The sequence below is a fragment of the Thermobia domestica genome, chromosome 16 (assembly GCF_964235325.1).
Source record: "Thermobia domestica chromosome 16, izTheDome1.hap1.1, whole genome shotgun sequence".
Classification (NCBI taxonomy): Eukaryota; Metazoa; Arthropoda; class Insecta; order Zygentoma; family Lepismatidae; genus Thermobia; species Thermobia domestica.
Window position 1 is genome coordinate 57,007,025 of NC_137469.1, and position 19,691 is coordinate 57,026,715.

At 36.3% G+C, this 19,691-nt stretch overlaps 1 protein-coding gene across 2 annotated transcripts in view; it reads right to left on the bottom strand.

The window, feature by feature from the left end:
* LOC145673067 (protein Wnt-5b-like) overlaps window positions 1–19,691 on the bottom strand; it is a 756,220-nt gene that overhangs the window by 208,457 nt on the left and 528,072 nt on the right. For both annotated transcript variants that reach the window (XM_081742415.1, XM_081742414.1), the window contains one exon: window positions 540–720. In XM_081742415.1, the coding sequence (XP_081598541.1) occupies window positions 540–720 (181 nt within the window). The remainder of the gene's footprint in view (window positions 1–539; window positions 721–19,691) is intronic.

The window sequence follows — 19,691 nt, forward strand, 5'->3', positions numbered from 1 at the left end:
TGCCAAGAAAAGGGTTAAAATTATTCGAATATACGTTGTTCGATCATTTAATAGTTATTCAAATAATTTTGAATAATTATTCGTTATCTGAATAACTGTTTTAATTATCCGTATAAGCGTTCGAATAAATTATTCGTTAGCTAAATAACTGTTCGAATAAATCAAAATTTGAAAAATGAGTTATTTCAATTTAAACATATTATTATTATTATTATTATTATTATTATTATTATTATTATTATTATTATTATTATTATTATTATTATTATTATTACCCCTTTTTACCTCTGTGAAGGATCCAGCTTCTTAAGTAACGTTATACAGACATTTTCAAAATCCTAACCGTTTATAACCAGTTATATGTAACTCTCTCTATAAGAGCAATATCGCAACAACGCGTACCAGGCAGCTCAGCCATTTTGCGCGACAAAACAATTCAACATAAATTCCGTGTACTTTAGTAATATACATACATAATTATACATTGATACTTAGTAAACTACGAAAAATTCCATATACGTATATAGAGAACAACTTACTTGTATCCATATTCGAGATTATCTCCGCATCCTCCCCAAATCCATTCTCTGTGCAGATCTTTCGGTCTACTTGCCCTTGAGCACCCGCACGACGACAAGACACCATCCCGACATGATCTGGATATAGCATGGACTACACCAGCGGCTGCAATCGCATGGGCGAAGGCTGCTTCACGACTAGCTGCAAAAGAAAGAAAAAAAGAAATACTTATTTTTTCATCATGTATGTGTCATAGTTTCCCATTAATTATCTAAGAGTAAGGAAAGATAGTTTCTGTATATCATAGAGGACGCCTACTATGGCCGCTTTACTGTCATTAGACTGCTCTATATTAACCAGAGGACAGGTAGAGCCGGAGTTCATTACTGTGAGCAATACAAGAATGCATTTTAGGGCATATTCACTGGAATACGTGCTAGAATAAGGCCTCTGATTAGTATGCGACCTGCTTTAGTAACTATATTCTCCTTTTTCGCTTCCTCTTTACCCTTCCATAATCTTGGGAGGCACAGGAGCTCCGTGGTGGAGCGCTTACCTCTGGTGTGTGGAGTCCCTGGTTCAGCCCCCGCCCAAGTAAGCTCATGTCTGTGAGTTTTCTCGGATACTTTGTTTCCTCCTATATTCTCATTCCACCAATTGTTCCATCATCATTCACTTGCCTCAATCATCCGTCTCCCTTAGCCTAAAGAACATAATCGTGGTATGTTAAACTGAAAGAAATAATTTCATTTCAACTTCCGTCACCTTTTCTACTATAATCATCAGAATATAATTTCTTACAAGTGCCGTAAATATTCTTCTTCTTTTTTTTTTTTTAAAAAAAAAACATATTTATAATATTCTACTCTGCTCTACTATTTCCAACACTTCCAGACTGGTTTTTCATTTCATTCAGTTTATTTTCTTCGTTCTCTTCTGTACTCGTATTTTAAACGCTTCTAGTTATTGTTTCGTCATTGTAATAAAACTGCATTCTTCTAATCGCTTTTGTTTTCGCCTTACTTAATATATTTTTATTTTAGTATTCTTTACACTTTCTTCTACATTTCCCAACATTATACAGAGTATGATTACTAGACCTTACTTTTATTTTAAGTTCTACATTTTTTTTTGTTGATACTTTTAGCTACGCGAAATTATATACGAATACCACTTATAGCTAAAAAATCATCTTTTCTCTCTGACAAATCTGGCAACCCTACTACAGTGAAACCTCTTCAAGGCGACCACTCAAATGTTTCAACTAAAAGCCATTCGTCTAGAGTGGTGGTCTTCCTAAAGGAAGATCTATAATTTGCCATAAGGATTTTCAACTTAGGAAGTTAAAACTCAAATACGAAGGTCTACTGTTACAACAAGTCATGTACAACACAGGCCAGTCAGCGGTCCCAACATGTCTACCACTTCGGTGTGTAATTTCAACACCAAGGGTCCGGTGTTGTGGTTAACACAGGCCTGGTATTACCGGTTTGAAACAGAGATGGTGTTGAGTGATGTCAAAATAAGCCGCAACTGCGTTAAAAAAAAAAAAAAAAAAAAACTAGATGAATGAAGAAAAATGTCGAAATACAACTCAATTTCAACACACACCCAGCATGCTTATCGCTTTAGAGTGTTATTTGAACAACGAAGGTCCGCTGTTACGGTTAACAGAGAACTGGTTGAGGCAGTGTTGAGCAGTGTGAAAATAACATACGGCGGTGTTAAAGAACTAGGTGAATGAACGAAGGAGTACGGAAATAGAAACAGTGCCATGATGTTCTTTCTGTAAGGGTAACCAAGAAAGTTCTGTCGCTTTTTCACCCATCACCTTCGAACATCGATATGTCACCCATAACGTACCAGGAAGATCAAGAATAGTCCCCATCATCATCGAAGACCTTCTGCTAACGTTCTGGAAGGCCATGGATTCCATCACGGTAGAACTTGCTGGGCCGTGAAGCGAAGAAGATACCAAGTGCATTTTGCACCTCTACTAGGGATTTGAACTGGTATGTGTCCAAGGAATGGACACGTGATCATCGGACAGTGCAATGTCCGGGAAGTATGGTGGATGTAACAGTGTTTCCCATCCAAGGCATAGAATGGTGTACCGGGTCATCCTAACCACGTAGGGCTTAACATTGTCCTGTAAAAGGAGAGCCCCTTTGCGATTCAGAAGTGCTGGCTACATAGTTTTGATTTTCTCTTGAACACGGCTCAACTGCAGACAGCACAAGGTGGTATTGATGCTCTGACCAGTTCGTAGCAGTTCCCGATGCAAGATGCCGCGAGCATTCCATCAAACACACAGGAGGACTTTCTTCTGGCCCTGCTGCAGCAGTGTTTGACCTCAGTTTTAATTCGTACAGCATACACGCCCTTATGACGCTCTATGGAGGTCCCATGTTCACTGTCGTTATGCTAGTTCACGGTGTAACTGACGTTCCAAAACCAGGTAGTATGTTGGATATTCCCACACCAACAACTGCCCTTCGCCTTATCTTCATTCTTATTCAAGACACGGTGTGAGGGCCAATTAAACACAGACCTCCACAAAAAGCGACAGAACTTTCTTGGTTACCTTTATATACATAGAAATATTGTTTGTAAAACCCTAGCTGAGGTGAGGAACCAGCCATATTGAGATAATACTATTAATTGTTAGTGGTCAGCAAAATCTTTCATTGATACACCTATATTGTAATTTTAAAAGTGCACATTATCTTCCAAGAATATCAAAAGCATCTAATAACTGACATTAGAATTCATTTATATATATATATATATATATATATATATATATATATATATATATATATATATACGAGATTTTACATTTATATCAAATAAGCGGTATACTCGACATTTATACCAGACAATGACCAACATATATTTTTCCTGCAAGCTTTCACGAAAATATCTTTGTGACCTATAAATTTCCTGAGATTTACATGAGTAGAAATGCTGCCATTTGTTGTTCCTCGTAATCAGTTATCAATAACTTATGCCACACTTGATTATCCCTCATAAGAGTAATATCTGTTTAATAAGAAATGAAATATTGTGGTAAAAGAAGATATATGACAACTGTATATAAAACACCAATGGTGTGTTACTAAAATAATTCCTCATTATGTCAGATATTAGCTTTAACGACTACCATTTTAACACTTTATTCCAAAATGCCATGGAGCTGAAGTAGCACAAGGTTTACAGAAAATTTTAATATAACTCGGCCAAGCAGAGTCATTGAGTTGAACTGACACATCTATTTATTTTACTGATACTACTCAAGTGATGCTACGGTAAGGAGGTGCATTATTTACTAAACTATTAAGGATCAAGACTTGTTTTTTAAGGAAGAAAAAAAGAAAAGAGAGAGAATGTACGTATAATATCACCATGCATACTATTAAGTTGTGAAATGTCACGATTGTGCCCTTTAGGCTCAAGTAGACGGATGGTTAATGAAAATGAATGATTGTAAAATTAAATATTTCGTGCCCATCCACCGGAAATCGAATTCGAAACCATGTACATCAAAGGAACATGCGCTAGCCACTAGAACAGAGGGAAGGACTTCAGAAAAGAAAACAGAAACACTCGATGATACATAGAAAATTGTTTTTAAACTTTGACAAATTCACATATTCCTAATACAATAAGTTATTATTGCCTTCGTATCCGTTTTTACATATTATTGTATAAATAACTAGTTGTGTCCGAGCCTTCAGTGTGCTGTAAACTATAGGTTAAATAGTTCATAATTAAAATCTCTTCGATGTTTACATTTAACTTTGTTTTTAAAAAAAGTTTTTCCAGCAATCAACTGCAGTTATACATGCTCAAATTTAAATATAGTTACAGCCCTTGTTCTAATAATAAACAACAAAACACGTTCATTTTCAAATAATTAAATTGACAAAATACAATTTAAGTAGCAACTATTAATACTATTATTTTTTCGTTGCTAGCCCCATAGAGAGCTACACCGTCTTTTAGGAAAGGGTTACATCAGAAACTGTTAGGATTCGTGGTTACTATTGGCGTTAGGGTATGGGAAATCCCTATATTTCTGCAAGTAAATAGTCACAACGTATCCCTGTAGAAATACGCACTTTTTTATGGTGAAATCTAAACTTACTGCCCTTGTAATTTGAAATAATTAAATTGAAACAACGTTTTATATGCTGAATCGCCTGACCAATTTCAGGAAATTTACCGGTAAATTTGAGAACTTACTTTGTTTTGTGAGAAAGAGTGAATGAAAGTAAAGTGAGAGGAATAGTTGAAGTTAAGAAGTGGTTGTTGTTGTAGGCTGTTTTTGACAGTGGCGTAGGGAAGGGGGGCCCAGAGGGGCCACCCCCAACCCAAAAGAGGTCCGACAATGTACTTTGGTACTTTGACGTTTGTAATTTTTTATATATTTTTATGTTTATATATTTCTTTGTAATGTTTCTATATGTACCTATAACAGCACTTGCCCCTTCCCCCCCCAAACACACATCCTGGCTACGCTACTGGTTTTTAATGTAGGCGGCACTATTTGTGGAGACAGAAGGGACTAATTGGCTGAGAGGTACACTTGTTATGATTTAGTAGCGGGAGGTAGTGTGGAAATGACGCGCATATGTCACGATTATGACATACAGTATTATACAAAAATAACGAATCTAACCTAACATAATCTAATCTAACCTAAAAGTGATTTTTTTTAAGGTAAGTAACTTCTAACTCAACCTAACCTAATCTAATTTACTAGGTACATTTTGGTATTTTTTATTTCCGATTTTCGTGTTGTCCGACGATACACCAGAAATGTTGAAACAACACGGTTTCCAAGGTCCAATTAAATTGTCAGAATAGTTTTAAATGGATAAATTACCTGCACACTAGTGACATCTATTATAGTCAGGTAGGCAAGCGATGGCGACATTTATTAGCAGGGATGTTTAGTATTAGGAATTAACGTGACAAGGTCATGCCCGATGTTCGTGGTTTATAAATAGGATATTTATTAGAGCTGCTCGTAGTAATATGGTTAGCTTTAGGTGCCTAGGTCGGATTTCCAGCAAGAAATAGTGTTGCTTCAATTCCACATTAAGAGCTAGGTCCATTTCTTACATAGCTTCAGCGTTGAAAGGAGCATTAAAATCCGAACTAACTAACAAATAACACAGTAAAAGTTATTTATACAATATAAAAATATTACACGTAATAAATATCCAGTGTATCTGAGATATTTTCAAGGGCTTATAAGAAATGAGAAGATCGTGTGCATGTTGAATGTCAGGTGTCCAACATATTTAACATTGACATCACAGGAAACACATTGGTTCAGTGACGCCAAGTCTCAAGACAGATAAACCCTGTGGCCAACTTACAAAATATCAAGAAATGCATGTCTTATAGTAAAAAATAATTCTCAGAAACAAGGCCAAGATAGGCAGGCATATGATCAACTTAAAAGAGGTGGCCAGGTTTTGCTGTAACATAAATGTCAAGTTTGCTTGCTTCATTTTGAAGGAGTTTGGATTATCAAAACTCCTTTTCGAGTACATGTTGATTCTGTTCGGTGTACGTCCGGGAGATAAGAAATCTCAAGAACCAATTGAAGGATCAGGATGAGTTTCGGCCAGGATCAAAAAGAGTCAAAACTTAGAAATCAAAATCGTTAATAAAGGTGATATTCAAACCGGAAGTAATAAAAAAAAATAATCACTTTTCGATTTCAACGTTTATCACTATAGAGCAGAATTGATAATAGATACGGAGAAGCGGTTTCCTGCAAACGATTAAACGTCTCAAGAACACATTTCATATCTGTTCTTAACTCTATACTAAAAAAAAAAAAAAAAAAAAAAAAAAAAGTGAAAGAAACCCACTTCAACTTCCGGTTTTAATATTGACCCAATAGAATAAACTAGGCTATAAGAAACGCTTGAAGGGATATGTGGATTCTTGGAATCGATTAAGTGTTCTAGGAATAGATGCAATCTTCTCTCTTAACACTATATTCAAACTGGAAGTGCCAGACATAAACCACTTTCGGTTTTAATGTTCACAGTTTTAGAGTAAATACGGTAATGTAGATCCATATACAGGGTGTCTCAAAAATCCCCTAGCATAGGTTAACTCTGTTATCATCAGAGTTACAACAAAATGTAAGAGGGAAAACCGTTTCCAAATATGATGTTTTCAGTCTAAAGTGAACGATTTTTTTTTTTTTTTTTTTAATCAGATGAACCGTTTGGGTTGTACACTCTTTATGCGTGCAATGTTGAATGAAAATGCAACGATACAATTTACCTGGACCCACAACATAAGTGAATGAAGTTACTGTCTTTTACGCCGCCATTTAATAGTTGTTCCCCCATTTCAAACAGTGTACAGCCCAAACAGTTCATCTGATTTAAAAAAAAATCTTTCACTTCACTGACTGAAAACATCATATTTTGGAGACGGTTTTCCCTCTTACATTTTTGTTGTAATTATGATAATAACATAGTTATCCTATGTCAAGGGACTTTTGAGACACCCTGTATATATCGAGAAGCGTTTTTTGGGGGTAATCGTTTTAGCATTCTAAAAATAGGTACTATTTTCTCTGTTAACACTTATTCAAACCGGAAGTGGAAGAAATCAACCATTTCCGGTTTTAACTGATCGCTATAGAGTAAAAACAGTAATAGATAACAAGAAGCTGTTTTCTGCAATCAAATAAGCGTCCCAAGAGTATATTCCATCTTCATTGTAATCTTCTTGCAAAAACCGGAAGTGCTTAAAATCAACTACCACTTCCGGTTTCAATATTAATTTGGAAAATATCATGCCACACAAACCAACCTCCTTCAAATGTTGTACTCGTGACATTGCTAGTTGTTTTTAAAGGACGTTTCTTGTAACTGTATAAGAAACTTACATACAAATGCATTAGGTATCTTACACGAATATAAAATACATGAAAAATCCTTCCGCTAACATTTTTTCCCATTAGACTGGAACCAATTTTTCTGTTGTATTATAATACATTACACCACGCGACATGTAAAGACAGTTTATGTATACACGAGGCTATTAGGTGTAAAAGGCTTCTTTCTTCAGAAGGTACTCCTCGACATTTTTGCTCATTAAAAATTTATTTTAAAAAAAGAAACACACACTCTTAACAGTTTTTTTCCTTTGTTCTTCTTCTCTTCTCTAAAAGAGGAGACTTTTGTGAATAGGTTCTCACCTTCTGACAGTCATTTGTCCTAGTCTTTTCCACTGTGGTATGACAAATTGCAGTGTCAAGTTCAAGATGGATCCTTCATCGACTCTCTTTTACTCCATCTATGAATGGATTCTCAAAACAAAACAAAAAATGCAGCGCTATATGCATAAAAGCGATGGAATCTGTCACATACACTTAAAAAAAGAAACAAAAATATGAAGAGGAAGAACAAGAAGAAAGCAATAGGTAAGAGGAAACATGGGATGCAAAAGAGAAAGAAAGAACAGAACAGAAAATGCTCTTCAGAAACAGCTGTGTTCTCTGCTAATGTTTTTTTATTCATTTTTTCTTTTCCCTTTTTTTTTTAATTTTCTGGCTCGTAAACGACTGTCGAAGCTCATTCTTGGACTACCCTTTTTGAAATATATAGAGAGAGGTGTGTTTTTTCCTGTGTTGCCAATTTGAACATATTTAAGATATACTAGACAGGTACAGACAGGTATATACCGATTAATACCTACAGACAGGTATGTTTAACTTTGCGTAAGAATATTTCAGAAATACCTAGAAATACAATGCCCAAAAGATTGTGCTCAGCGAAATGACAAACATTTATCTAGATAGCACTTGGTCACCGTCAGATTTTTAATTCCGGAAAATTTCGTCCGGAGATGGGAGGAGGAGGACAAAATTAAAATATAAGCAAGCTGCACTTTGATACTACTATTTGTTAAAGGACTTCGCCATACAAGAGTAATATGTACATTGAAATGTAAATTATCGTAGCTCCTGGAGTGGGGAAGGGATGATTAACTAACTCCGTGGGATGATTTACCACTCCCTCCCGGAAGAAACACGGGTCAGTGCATCGTATCACAACGCTCTTATTCCTGGGTTTTTAGATCAGTGATCACAATATTTACCTCAGGAAAGCATCATAATAGCTACCACGATGCTAAACCACCAGAAAATTTCCTTCCTGGAACTGTGTAAGTATCGTATTCTTGCGAGTGCGAGGGTAACCCTGCCCCAATGGTGAGAGGTATTTGCATAAGTTCTATGTGTGACACACAATCGCTAGGATCAGCAAAAAGGAGCAAAGAAAACAAGTATCATGATGGAAGAATGGTTTATATCAAACAATTCCAACAACAACAACAAAAATGTTACAAACTGCAAAATTAGAGTTGAGAGCTCTGATCATTATTGAAGAAAAAAGAAAGTTATATATATTGGCTAGTAGAGAATTATTGTTGCTTCGGCTTCCATTCTAATGATCTGATCCGGTGATCTTTACAAGATGGTTCTTGGTAGTCTCCCACTCGGCACTGGTCTGACAGCAGATCATCACTGTTCGAGAACACCACGCAAACCGCAAATAAGAGGGTTCTGCTTCGTGTTTTCGAAGGAACATGCTGATTTCCTCTGCTACCGCCTGGTGGTTACTCCTGGAATCAACCAAACAGACGATCGCCCTCCGAAGTCCGACCACAATTGAACCAAGGATCATGTGCACTAACGCCAAAAGTGTCAACCATGGAGCCTTAGATGAGAACTAACATGTGATTTAAATTCAAAATCTTACCCAAAATTGAAGAAAAATGAGATAATATAAGTTATGTTTAAAAAGCTTTTATGTAGTATATATTTGAATAAAAAAGTAGAAGTGTCACGTACACACATATGAAGAGTTTGGTTTGTACGGCATCTATTTTGTCAATTGATATTGAAACCGAAAGTAGTAGTAGATTTCTACTACTTCCGGCTTTAATAGAAAGATTAGAGTGAAGAGGAAATATACAGTATTATTGGGACCCTTAAGTGATGGCAGTCGCTTTTCGCCACCAATTACAGTTTCTATTCTATATACCAGTCAACGTTAAAACGGGCAGTGGTTGATTTTCGCCACTTTCAATTTGAATAGAGAGTTAAGGGATAAAGAGCATGGTATATATATTTTTTTAAACACTAAATCGATAAATACTACATGCTGTTCTTATTTCTTTCTTGGTATTTTGTCAACATTTGTCTAATTGCAAAAAACACATCTATTGTTTCCCGGCCTGGCATCTCGTATTGATGTCTCCTTGTGAAGCCTTCTCTCAATGATTCGTTTCAAAATCTTCATTCCATGGGACATCCCTTTAGATTATTGTAATCTTGAATCTCATTCACTTTTGGGCAACGGTGGCTCAGTGGTAGAGCGCTTACTTATGGTCAGGTCCATATCCAGGGGGTCTAAGGGGGCCGAGACCCCCTAAATATTTACTGGCCCCTTCTAAAATTTTCATGCTAGGCTTACAAGTGAACTATAAAATGGTGATGAACTATAATGTGGTTGGATCGCCCCCCCCCAAACTTCGAAAGGGCCCCCCTAAATTTTTGGACTGGCTACGGGCCTGCCTATGGTACGTGGGGTTCCTAGTTCGATTCCCGCTCAAGTAAGTTTGTGGTGGAAAACTCGCGTGAGTTTTCTCGAGTAATCCATTTTCCTCCCACTTTCTCATTCCATCAAGTTTTTCATCATCATTGACTTGCCTCAATCATCGTCTCCATTAGCTTAAAAGGGCATAATCGCGGGACGTTAAACTGGCATATTTCATTTCATTTTTCATTACACCATCACTCTCTCACCTTTATTAAATATTTGTTATCTTTTTAATAATAACTTCTCTATAAATCAATATGCTACAAAACTAAGGTATTCAACATCGGTAAGCTATAACGTAAAGGAAAAGGTAAAAATATGGAAAATATTTTAATTTTTTGTCATATGATTGTTAGTTTAATAATTTTAGGTTCCATATTTTGGGCAACTTGTTGTACTTCTGTATGCTAACAGATGCATCCATAATCACTTACTTCTTTAGAGACAGGCATAGCATTATGAACTGATCAGCTGATCTTTCTGTTGAGGATTTTAGGTATACAAACAAATCTAGATTAAGAGAATAGGTATGGTTTATAAGCCTCATTTGCCTTTAATTTGTCAAATAAGTAATTCAATACCCAACTATATCCTTGGATTTCTTTTAGGGTATCCACTTTTTATTTTAATCTCTGAAGAAAATTGACAGCTCTTCCTCAAGTGTTAAAATAGAGCCGTCTTCTGTTATATTTGTGTCATATATTTTTATGTTTTGTGACTTCTTTCAAGATTTTCTCTTCGTAATTCTGTAGAAAAAAAATTAAGTGTACTTTAACCAATATGGTCTTTTAAACTTTTCTCTAAACTTCCTTCGTTGGTTGGCTGGATTGAAATTTAGCGTTTCTTTCAGAACCGAGGCTACATGAGGTGTTGACGTACAGTTTAAAGTGGAATTAGAATCACATGGACTTGCACTGGGAATCGAACCTGGCAGACCCTATACTACAAGTTTAGAAGCTTTCTTGTTTTACTAACTAACTAACTCTATGAACCAAAGATATGTACACAAACAATCAAAGGTGAGCCCTACACTACAGGCTTGGATGGAACTCCTCAAATTTACCAACCTGTTCCCTGAATGTACCTTCACCCTAAAATGTACCTTTCTCTAGTTTGACTGTACTTTCTCAATTAAAAATTGTGTTCTCTCAAATATCCCCATATGCGCAACCTGCGGCCCTAAAATCACTTGTGGGCATGGGCACTCCCTGCTAACTATATAGCAACGAGTGCGCTCTGCATTTCCTAAGTGTCTACCTTACGTTTCATTTACTATGTTCACAATATACTTTACACGTGCTGGAATTTTCAATATCATTTTAGTTTGGGCAAATGATAATCTTCTTCGAATTTTAATTTTAGAGATTTCCAAAAACCAAACCACTTGCCGTTACAGCCCTTTGTAGGCTTGAACCGCTCCAACGCCATCTCTTAGCGAACCATTGAACTACTTCCAGCCTAGCGACTAACATCGCGCCACCCTATCTCTAACAAACGTATCAGGAACTTTCTACACCTAGTGGTCATAATGTTTATTTATTTATTTATTCACATAACTCCTCAGTTTGCCTCACAACGCTGGTTGGACGTCGAAAATTGGGAAGCACCAATCAGGAATGGAACCCAGGACCACGCAGACGTTAGTTCAACCACTAAACGACGGTGCCCCATTATCGAGATTTCGGACGGCTGTAAAACAAGAAAGAAAAGAAAGTAGAAACTGGATCCAGTTGCCTAAGGATGGAAGTCAATGAACAGCTTTTGTGATCGACGCTTTGAATTTTCGGGTTCCATAGGCCATAGAGTTAGTTAGTTAGTAAAACAAGAAAGCTTCTAAACTTGAAGTATAGGGTCTGCCAGGAATGGAAGATTTTATTATTATTATTATTATTATTATTATTATTATTATTATTATTATTATTATTATTATTATTATTATTATTATATTTATTATTATTATTATTATTATTATTATTATTATTATTATTATTATTATTATTATTATTATTGAGTCATGTGTCTGTTTAACCTCAGAACACATGTACGCAAAGCATCTATATGAAATCTACCAAGATGAGTCACAACTCTTTTCCTAGGACATAAATACACAATATGAAAACTCAACACTCAGACGTACTTCCTGCCAAAAATGGAAAACAACTTAAGCCTGTTAAAAACTCATGTAAGTCAAAAAAAATTAAAAAATAAAAAATAAAAAGCACACGCACGTGCCATCGGGAGTGGGTAGAGAATGCCGGTTATGGCTTCACTGAATCACTCAATATATGTAATTGCTCCTTCGGTATGAAGTGAACAACTGCAATTTTATCGCTTGCAGAAAGGACTAACTACTCCCTTTTAAGATTTAAAATTGCCTTTTGGCGTATTTTACAGCCATAATATGTATGCTTTAATCTTTCACAATTATTGCTAAGTCATGTCTAATCTTAATGTTAAGAGCTTATATACTCGTATACTCATTACCATTTCCTTATTGAAAAAAAAGAAACAATATGCTGTATATATTCAATTTGAATTTAAACTTTCCTTTTGCGCCCTATTTTGGGAATGACCTGAGAACCATAAAATAAATTGGTTTGTCAATGATTAAGACGTTTGTCTTCTTTGGATCTAGCTCTAGCTTCGACTCTCTGTGGCTCTAATTCTTTACCAGTAGCATCAGGTTATTTATGAATCAAGCTCAGGAGCTGTTTTTTTTTTTTTTTTTAAGGTTAACGTCCCACGGATATTATATACTCTGAGGCTGAGGGAAACGGTGATGATAATAGTGAATAGTTTGGTGGAATGCTGAAAGTGGGAAGAAATGAGAAACTCTAGAGGAAACTAGAAAGCTTCAATTGGCGCGAGCTGGTATCGAACTGGAAACCCCAAACACCGAAAGTAAGTGCGCTACCACTGAGCCACTGCGTCCCCAGGTTTGAGAGGTATTTGACTTCCAATGTTAGATTGAGTAAAAGTCATCTTTCATTTTACAAGAAGAACCGATTTCAAACTATTATTGTTATTATTACGAGGAAGGATAAGCAACTGTTGCAAGGCCGATGTTTCTGGCCCTAATAGCACAAGTACATAGCAGGCATATGCCTATCATGTTCCCTCAGGTACATGGGAATGTATCCAGTATGTGCCTTATATACTTCTGAGAAAGAAATCACATGGATGGCAAGTGACAGTCACAGTCTATGTCCGCCCCTAGGCACATGCCTGACATGTATCTAGGGAACGTGCCTAGTATGTTCTAGGTACGTTCCCCATGCCGTAAGCGTCAATGAACCACAAAATTCCTCCCCCAAAATATGTTAATTTCTCCCTATATGCGTAATGTGTTTACATTAAGGTGAGTCTGAAAAACACTTTAAACAAGTAAAAAAGAATGTACCCCAAGTTGGGCACCGAACCACCAAACTTTGGGTTACTAGCCACGTGCTCTTCCGACTTGGCCATGCAGGCGATGAAGAGAATGTCGCTTGTAGAGGTATAAATTGTTGAGGTCTTTTGAATTTGACTAATCAGAGTGCTCCTTTAACCGCGTATATTCGACGATAATCGTTTGGTATCAGATAAAATCTGCTCGCCATGTAATTTTATAACAAAATGACGAGTGTCTATTTACTTTATTTCATGGTTCTTCTATATTCATTTTCAAATGATTGGCGACAGTTGCCATCTAATAAAATTGATGTGTTTGTTGTTTCTAGTATACAATCGCTTAGAAAAAGAAGCAACAAATGCATCAAATGTAGGAGATGAATTTAGAACATCTAAATGGCAAATGCCTAGCACATCTTGTGCCGTTAGGGTATCTGAAACAGTATGTATATATCTAAAGGATGTACCTACAACATGACAGATATATGTCCCAAGTGACGACATAAAAACAAATGACTGTTAAGATTGCGAAACTTAGCCAGGTATATAAATGTTATATTTGTGATACATAGTTGCAAATATCGATTAGGTGTAACAAATACCTAAAAGTGTAGATAGCTGAAGTACATACTTAGCACATGAGTATCATATATGACATGTGTCGGGTACCTAAAAGGTAGCTCGGAAACCTAAATGGCACATGCCTAGCACATCTTGTGCTGTTAGGGAAGTGTTCTTGCGAATAAGTCCGCTCAGTTATTCAATTTTTGACGGCAAAACATGTAACGCGGCTGAAATTCACCGGCAGCTAGTAGAGGTTTACGGACAAGCTGTCTCGTCAGCATGTCGCAGAATGGTGTTGAAAGTTTGCGGCTGATAGAGAAAACGTCACCGACGATGAACTCAGAAGACCACAACGCTGTTGAAGCAGTTTCGCTGGGACGTCATCGACCACCCTCTCTACAGCATGTGCCTCGCTGTAAGTGACTTCCATCTGTTCCCGCACTTGAAGGAGCATCTAGGAAGCCGTCGCTTCGCTTCAGAAGATGTGAAACACTTAGTGAGAACGTGGCTGAACACGCAAAGACAGGATTTTTAACCAGGAGGGAATTTCGAAACTCATCTCACGACGTGACGAGTGCCTCAAACGATATAGAAACTATGTCGAAAAATAAGCTAATGAATGTGCTCTCTGGTAGCTGTATTGCTTGTATGAAGTAATATATATATACGTACATTTTACTTCAGGCTATGTAACCTTACTTTCTGATCACCCCTTATGTTATTATATTAGAACATATTTTAAATATAAAGTCTTATCATGAAGTATTAAACCCATCACATTGTTTATTCTAAAGACAAAAGTTTTACATGTCCTTACGCATAAATTTGCCTTATAGAGCTACCTCATGCATATACATCTATGGATAAAATACAATACTTCAGAGTTGGACATATGGGTTCGATTCCTGGTTGGACCTCATGTGGGTCGCATCCCATGAGCTGTAGGTTCATGTCTCATATAGCTTCGGTTGAAAACGTCAGTTTAAACTTCAGCACGATGAACCCAACCAAGTTAACTTTACGAGCCACAGAAATTTGTCGTGTGAATTGGATATTTGTATTGTAAGAAGAAATGTTTTTAAATTTCAAGACTGAAAAAGTAATTTTATTTTATGACTAAAGGAAATTCTCTGAGACTGTTTTGAAGTGAGGAAGATGTTCAGTAAGGACACAGTGAATGACCAGTTTGTAAAATTTATGTTGTGCTCCCCAAAATTTACTTACAATTTTTGATTCCAGACAGAAGTTAATTACAATCGGCCAAAGCACTATATTCTTTCTACGACACACATGTAACTAATACTACCCTCTGTGAGTGTTTTCCAGAACTATGCCATTAATGTCTGTGAAATATAACTCAGGGGTGCATGAATAACTAAAAGCATGGTTATTTGAAGAAGTACATATTAACGCTGAGTTAAGATTCCTCTTGGCAATATGGTTAGCGAATAGACTCTCGGCGAGAGCTCAACGGGATGATAAACTTCAAATACTTAGTTTATTTTAATCTAGTAAACAAAGTGTAAATTTAATTCACTTCTTTACTGTACTGTGAACTGGTAGATAGATAGATAGATAGATATACAGGGTGCTTCAAAACAACACCGACAACGTTTGGGAGGTGATTCTTGACACCAAGATAAGACAAAAAGTGTAGACCAATCTGGGTACACAAATGCTTCCTTTCGGAGTTATTGGCTGCCGTAAACATGAAAAAATGAAATTTAAAGTTCTATAGCTCGAAAACCATTGGACCTACTGTAGTCAGTTTAAGACTTTACTTAGGAACTAATATGTGCCCTATCCAAAATTCCATGTTTCATAATCCTGCGGTACTTCCACAACATCTTTTATAGAGGTAGTTGGTGACTACTTCAAATTATATGCCCGTAGCCAAAGTCCCTCTATAAAAATTGTTGCGTGAGTATCTTAGGATTCTAAAACGTGGATATTTGGATAGGGCACATGTTAGTTTCTAAGTGAAGTCTTAAACCGACTACGGTAGGTCCCATTGTATTGGAGCTATGGACTTTCAAAGTTAGTTTTTTCATGTTTTAGGCAACCTACAACTCCGAAAGGAAGCATTTGTGCACCCAAGTTGGTCTATACTTTTTGTCTTATCTTGGTGTCATTAATCACCTCCCAAACGTTATCGGTGTTGTTTTGAATCACCCTGTATATTGGCCGGTTGGGGTGGGATAAGAAGTCCATGAGGGAAGCATTTTTTTTGTTTTTAGTTGACGTCCCACGATTAGCACTAGCACCGAGGGTAAGAGAAAGAAAGACGTTAATAATGAGAATGAAGAAAGTGAGAGAGAACAAGAGAAAGCGAAACTCAGACAATTAGTGTCCTGCAAAACAGACAGGCTTCCAACCTTCTCCTTCTTCCTCCGCGTTGCTTACACAGAAAGGGAGCAGCAAAATGTAAGGCAACGGAGCATTAAGTTGATAATGACGGCTCTAAAATTTTAAATATTCGTTACGATAAATAAGTAATTCCGTAATAGTAATTGGTCGTAGGATATTAGTAAAACGTTACAACAGTTTAGCATTGTTTAAATTTTAACGATCGTTGATAAAACCGGCAATGAAAATTGTATTTCTCTTACACATAAGATGCAGTAATGACTTTCTAGTTGTGACTGTAGCCCTATATGGGAAAAATAAGTGTTCTGGATATTGTTAATTTTATTCTGTCCTTTACATATCCCGTATTTATTTTGTTTGTCTTTAGTTTAAAGGGTACCGTTTTCTTAATTTTTTTTATTTATTTTTTAGTTGTTTATCTTTTGTGAGTAGGTGCTTGGTTTTCTTCCTTCAGCTCTTTCGTTCTATTCAAATGAGGCGGAAGTGATGTTAAATCACTTGGACAGACTTTTGGAGAGAAAGCCGACGCTGTGGTGTGAGTGTGTCTTGTGGGTTCAATTTACCTTTCTGAAGGATGATCTGGTAAATTGAATATGATTAAAAAAGAACTAGTTTTTAGATGAGTACCGCTTCTTTTCTTTTCTTTCCTGTTCTTTCTTTTGGTGCTTCCTTTCACACTATTCATCTTTTCTCAGGAGATCAAATAGCATTCTTTCACTTCATGTCTTTGCTCTCCATATATTAATCTATGAATACCATTACAATCAGAGTTTTTTTTTTTTTTTTTGACACTTTGATAACTCCTCGCTGGTATAATTTCTAGCTTTCCGATTTTCGTGGTCATGGGTTCCTTTCCCGCTGGGAGAGCATGAAACAATTAATTTCATAATCATAAACTTCAATAATCATCTGTCTCCATTAGCCTAAAAGGTATAACGTGCAGTGGCGTATTTACGATTTTGTTTCGGGGGGGAGGGGAGGCTTTGCAAACTTTAGTCCTGGAAATGTGAAAATTCTGCAAAATATTTCATTTAATTTAATATAGTAAATAAAATTTCGAGGGGCTTAAGCCCGGAACCCCCTTAAATACGCCACTAATAACGTGGGACTTAAACTAAAAAATAAAATCATATTTCATTTCACGAAGTTGAAATAGAAATCTTCCATATGCACAAAAATGAAAGTAAGTATGTATGCAACTTAATAACTCTTTAACCAGCCAACCAATCTTGATCGAATTTTCAACATAAATGAGGTTCGGGCCTAGGAGTATTTTTATTATTTCACTTTGACGGTACAACGTAGGGAAGGGGGAGGGGGAGATATATTAAAATGATCGATATTAATGTCGAATCCATAGTTTTCGTGGTCGTTGAGATGAACAGTGACGCTTCCGATATCGTTTAAATCCAAATTTAGCTCCGCAACTTGGGGAAGGAAAAGATATATACAAAAGATATATACGATGACTACTAAATATTTTTCAAAAGCTAACAATTTTTGTAATTTAATTCTACTGATAATGAAAAAATATTTATTTTGTACTCTTTATTACAAAATAAATACAAATATTATTTAAAAAGTAGTTAATAAGGAACACATACAGTATGAAAAGTCATCAATTGCCGTTGAGTTCATTTTTCTACTCGCTGCAATAACCTAGATTTTTGGGTAATTCAAATTCTGGTCACACTGTAATTTTTATGGATGGCAACACTGAAAATTCTTCCGATTCGTATTTTCGGGTGTAGAGTAACATTATCTATTACTGAGGTAAGTTACATTTCTTTATCTCTTTTCACTTGCGAAAAACTGGTAAAAGATTAAATTGTTAGCTTTTGAAAAATATTTAGTAGTCTGCCCCCTAGGGTCGCTGAGTTGAACAGTGACACTTTCGATGCCATTTAAACCCAAATTCAGCGCCACAACTTGGGGAGGGAGAGGGGGAATGGGGAGATATATGTATAAAATTGATCGAAAATGACCGATATCAGAGAGCGCTTCATTTATAGTAAAAAGTGATTGACTGACATAACATTACTATTTTTTTCTTATTTTAACCCAACGAAGCGACTAATTGACGCTAGTAGACGAATAATTAGAGATGCGCACGAGACAAGATTTGTGGCTATCTCATCTCGAAAATGTGCTGTAAAAGTGATGTCTTGACTCGAAAAATGTATATTTTTCTATTGGAAGAGTTGTATCTCGACTCGAATTTTGTCAGGAAAATCCTGTCTCGACTCGTCTCGTGCGCATCCCTACGAATAATAAATAAATTTTAAGTACCTGAAATGCATCAGGAACGTGCTGCTTAACGAACTGGATGGTCATAGCTAAATCCAAATGCGTTCAATGCTCACCCATTTTAATAAAAACCCAGAGAAAGCTTGAGAGTTGACAAGGAACGAAAGGTCGCACAGTGGTTCCAAAACATAGCCGAAAGTAGAAAACGTAATTTAATATTTCTAAAACTCAGTACATAAGAGTTCTTGAGATGGCTGATTTTGTATTAATATGACAGATCAAAGATAGCGGAATAACTATACTTTTTTTTTTTTTTTAAAGTACGGACTTATTATTAAATCAGCTACCTGCAGAAACGTTTTGTTCCTTTGAAATATACCTCATATAGAGAATGTTCAATTTTCTCCGTAATTTTGCGAAATGTGATGTTCTTAAACTTAACTAGCACCTAATATTCTGCTATCTACTAGCTCCTTCATGGCTAAGCGCGTTAGCGTACACCGCCTTTAGCACGGGAGACCCGGGTTCGTTTCCCGATGGAAGCTCATGTGGTTCGGATTTCACGTTAATCAGTAGGCCCACGTCTCTTATAGCCTCGCTGCTGAAAGGGACGTTAAACTCAAAATCAACTCAATTCTATCTACTATCTACTAAATATAAGTTTGACTATTTTGAGAATTGACTGATCTTAACTAACATTCGAATCTGACAAGGGAACCTTCCGAAAATGATAGTTGCAGTGAAAGATGTGACCTATACCAATTGAAAGAGCTGTAACAGAGATGAGCATTCCCAAAATATTAGCTGCCCATAGCAATAGGTTCAAGAAATATAACGGATGGAAGTTCGGGAAACAGCAAGGTTGGAAAGGGGGAAAAGTGCAAATTCCGCAAAAAAGGGGGGCACGGCAAAATACAATACTGATAAGTGATGTATAGAAAGAGACTTGCCTCAATAGGG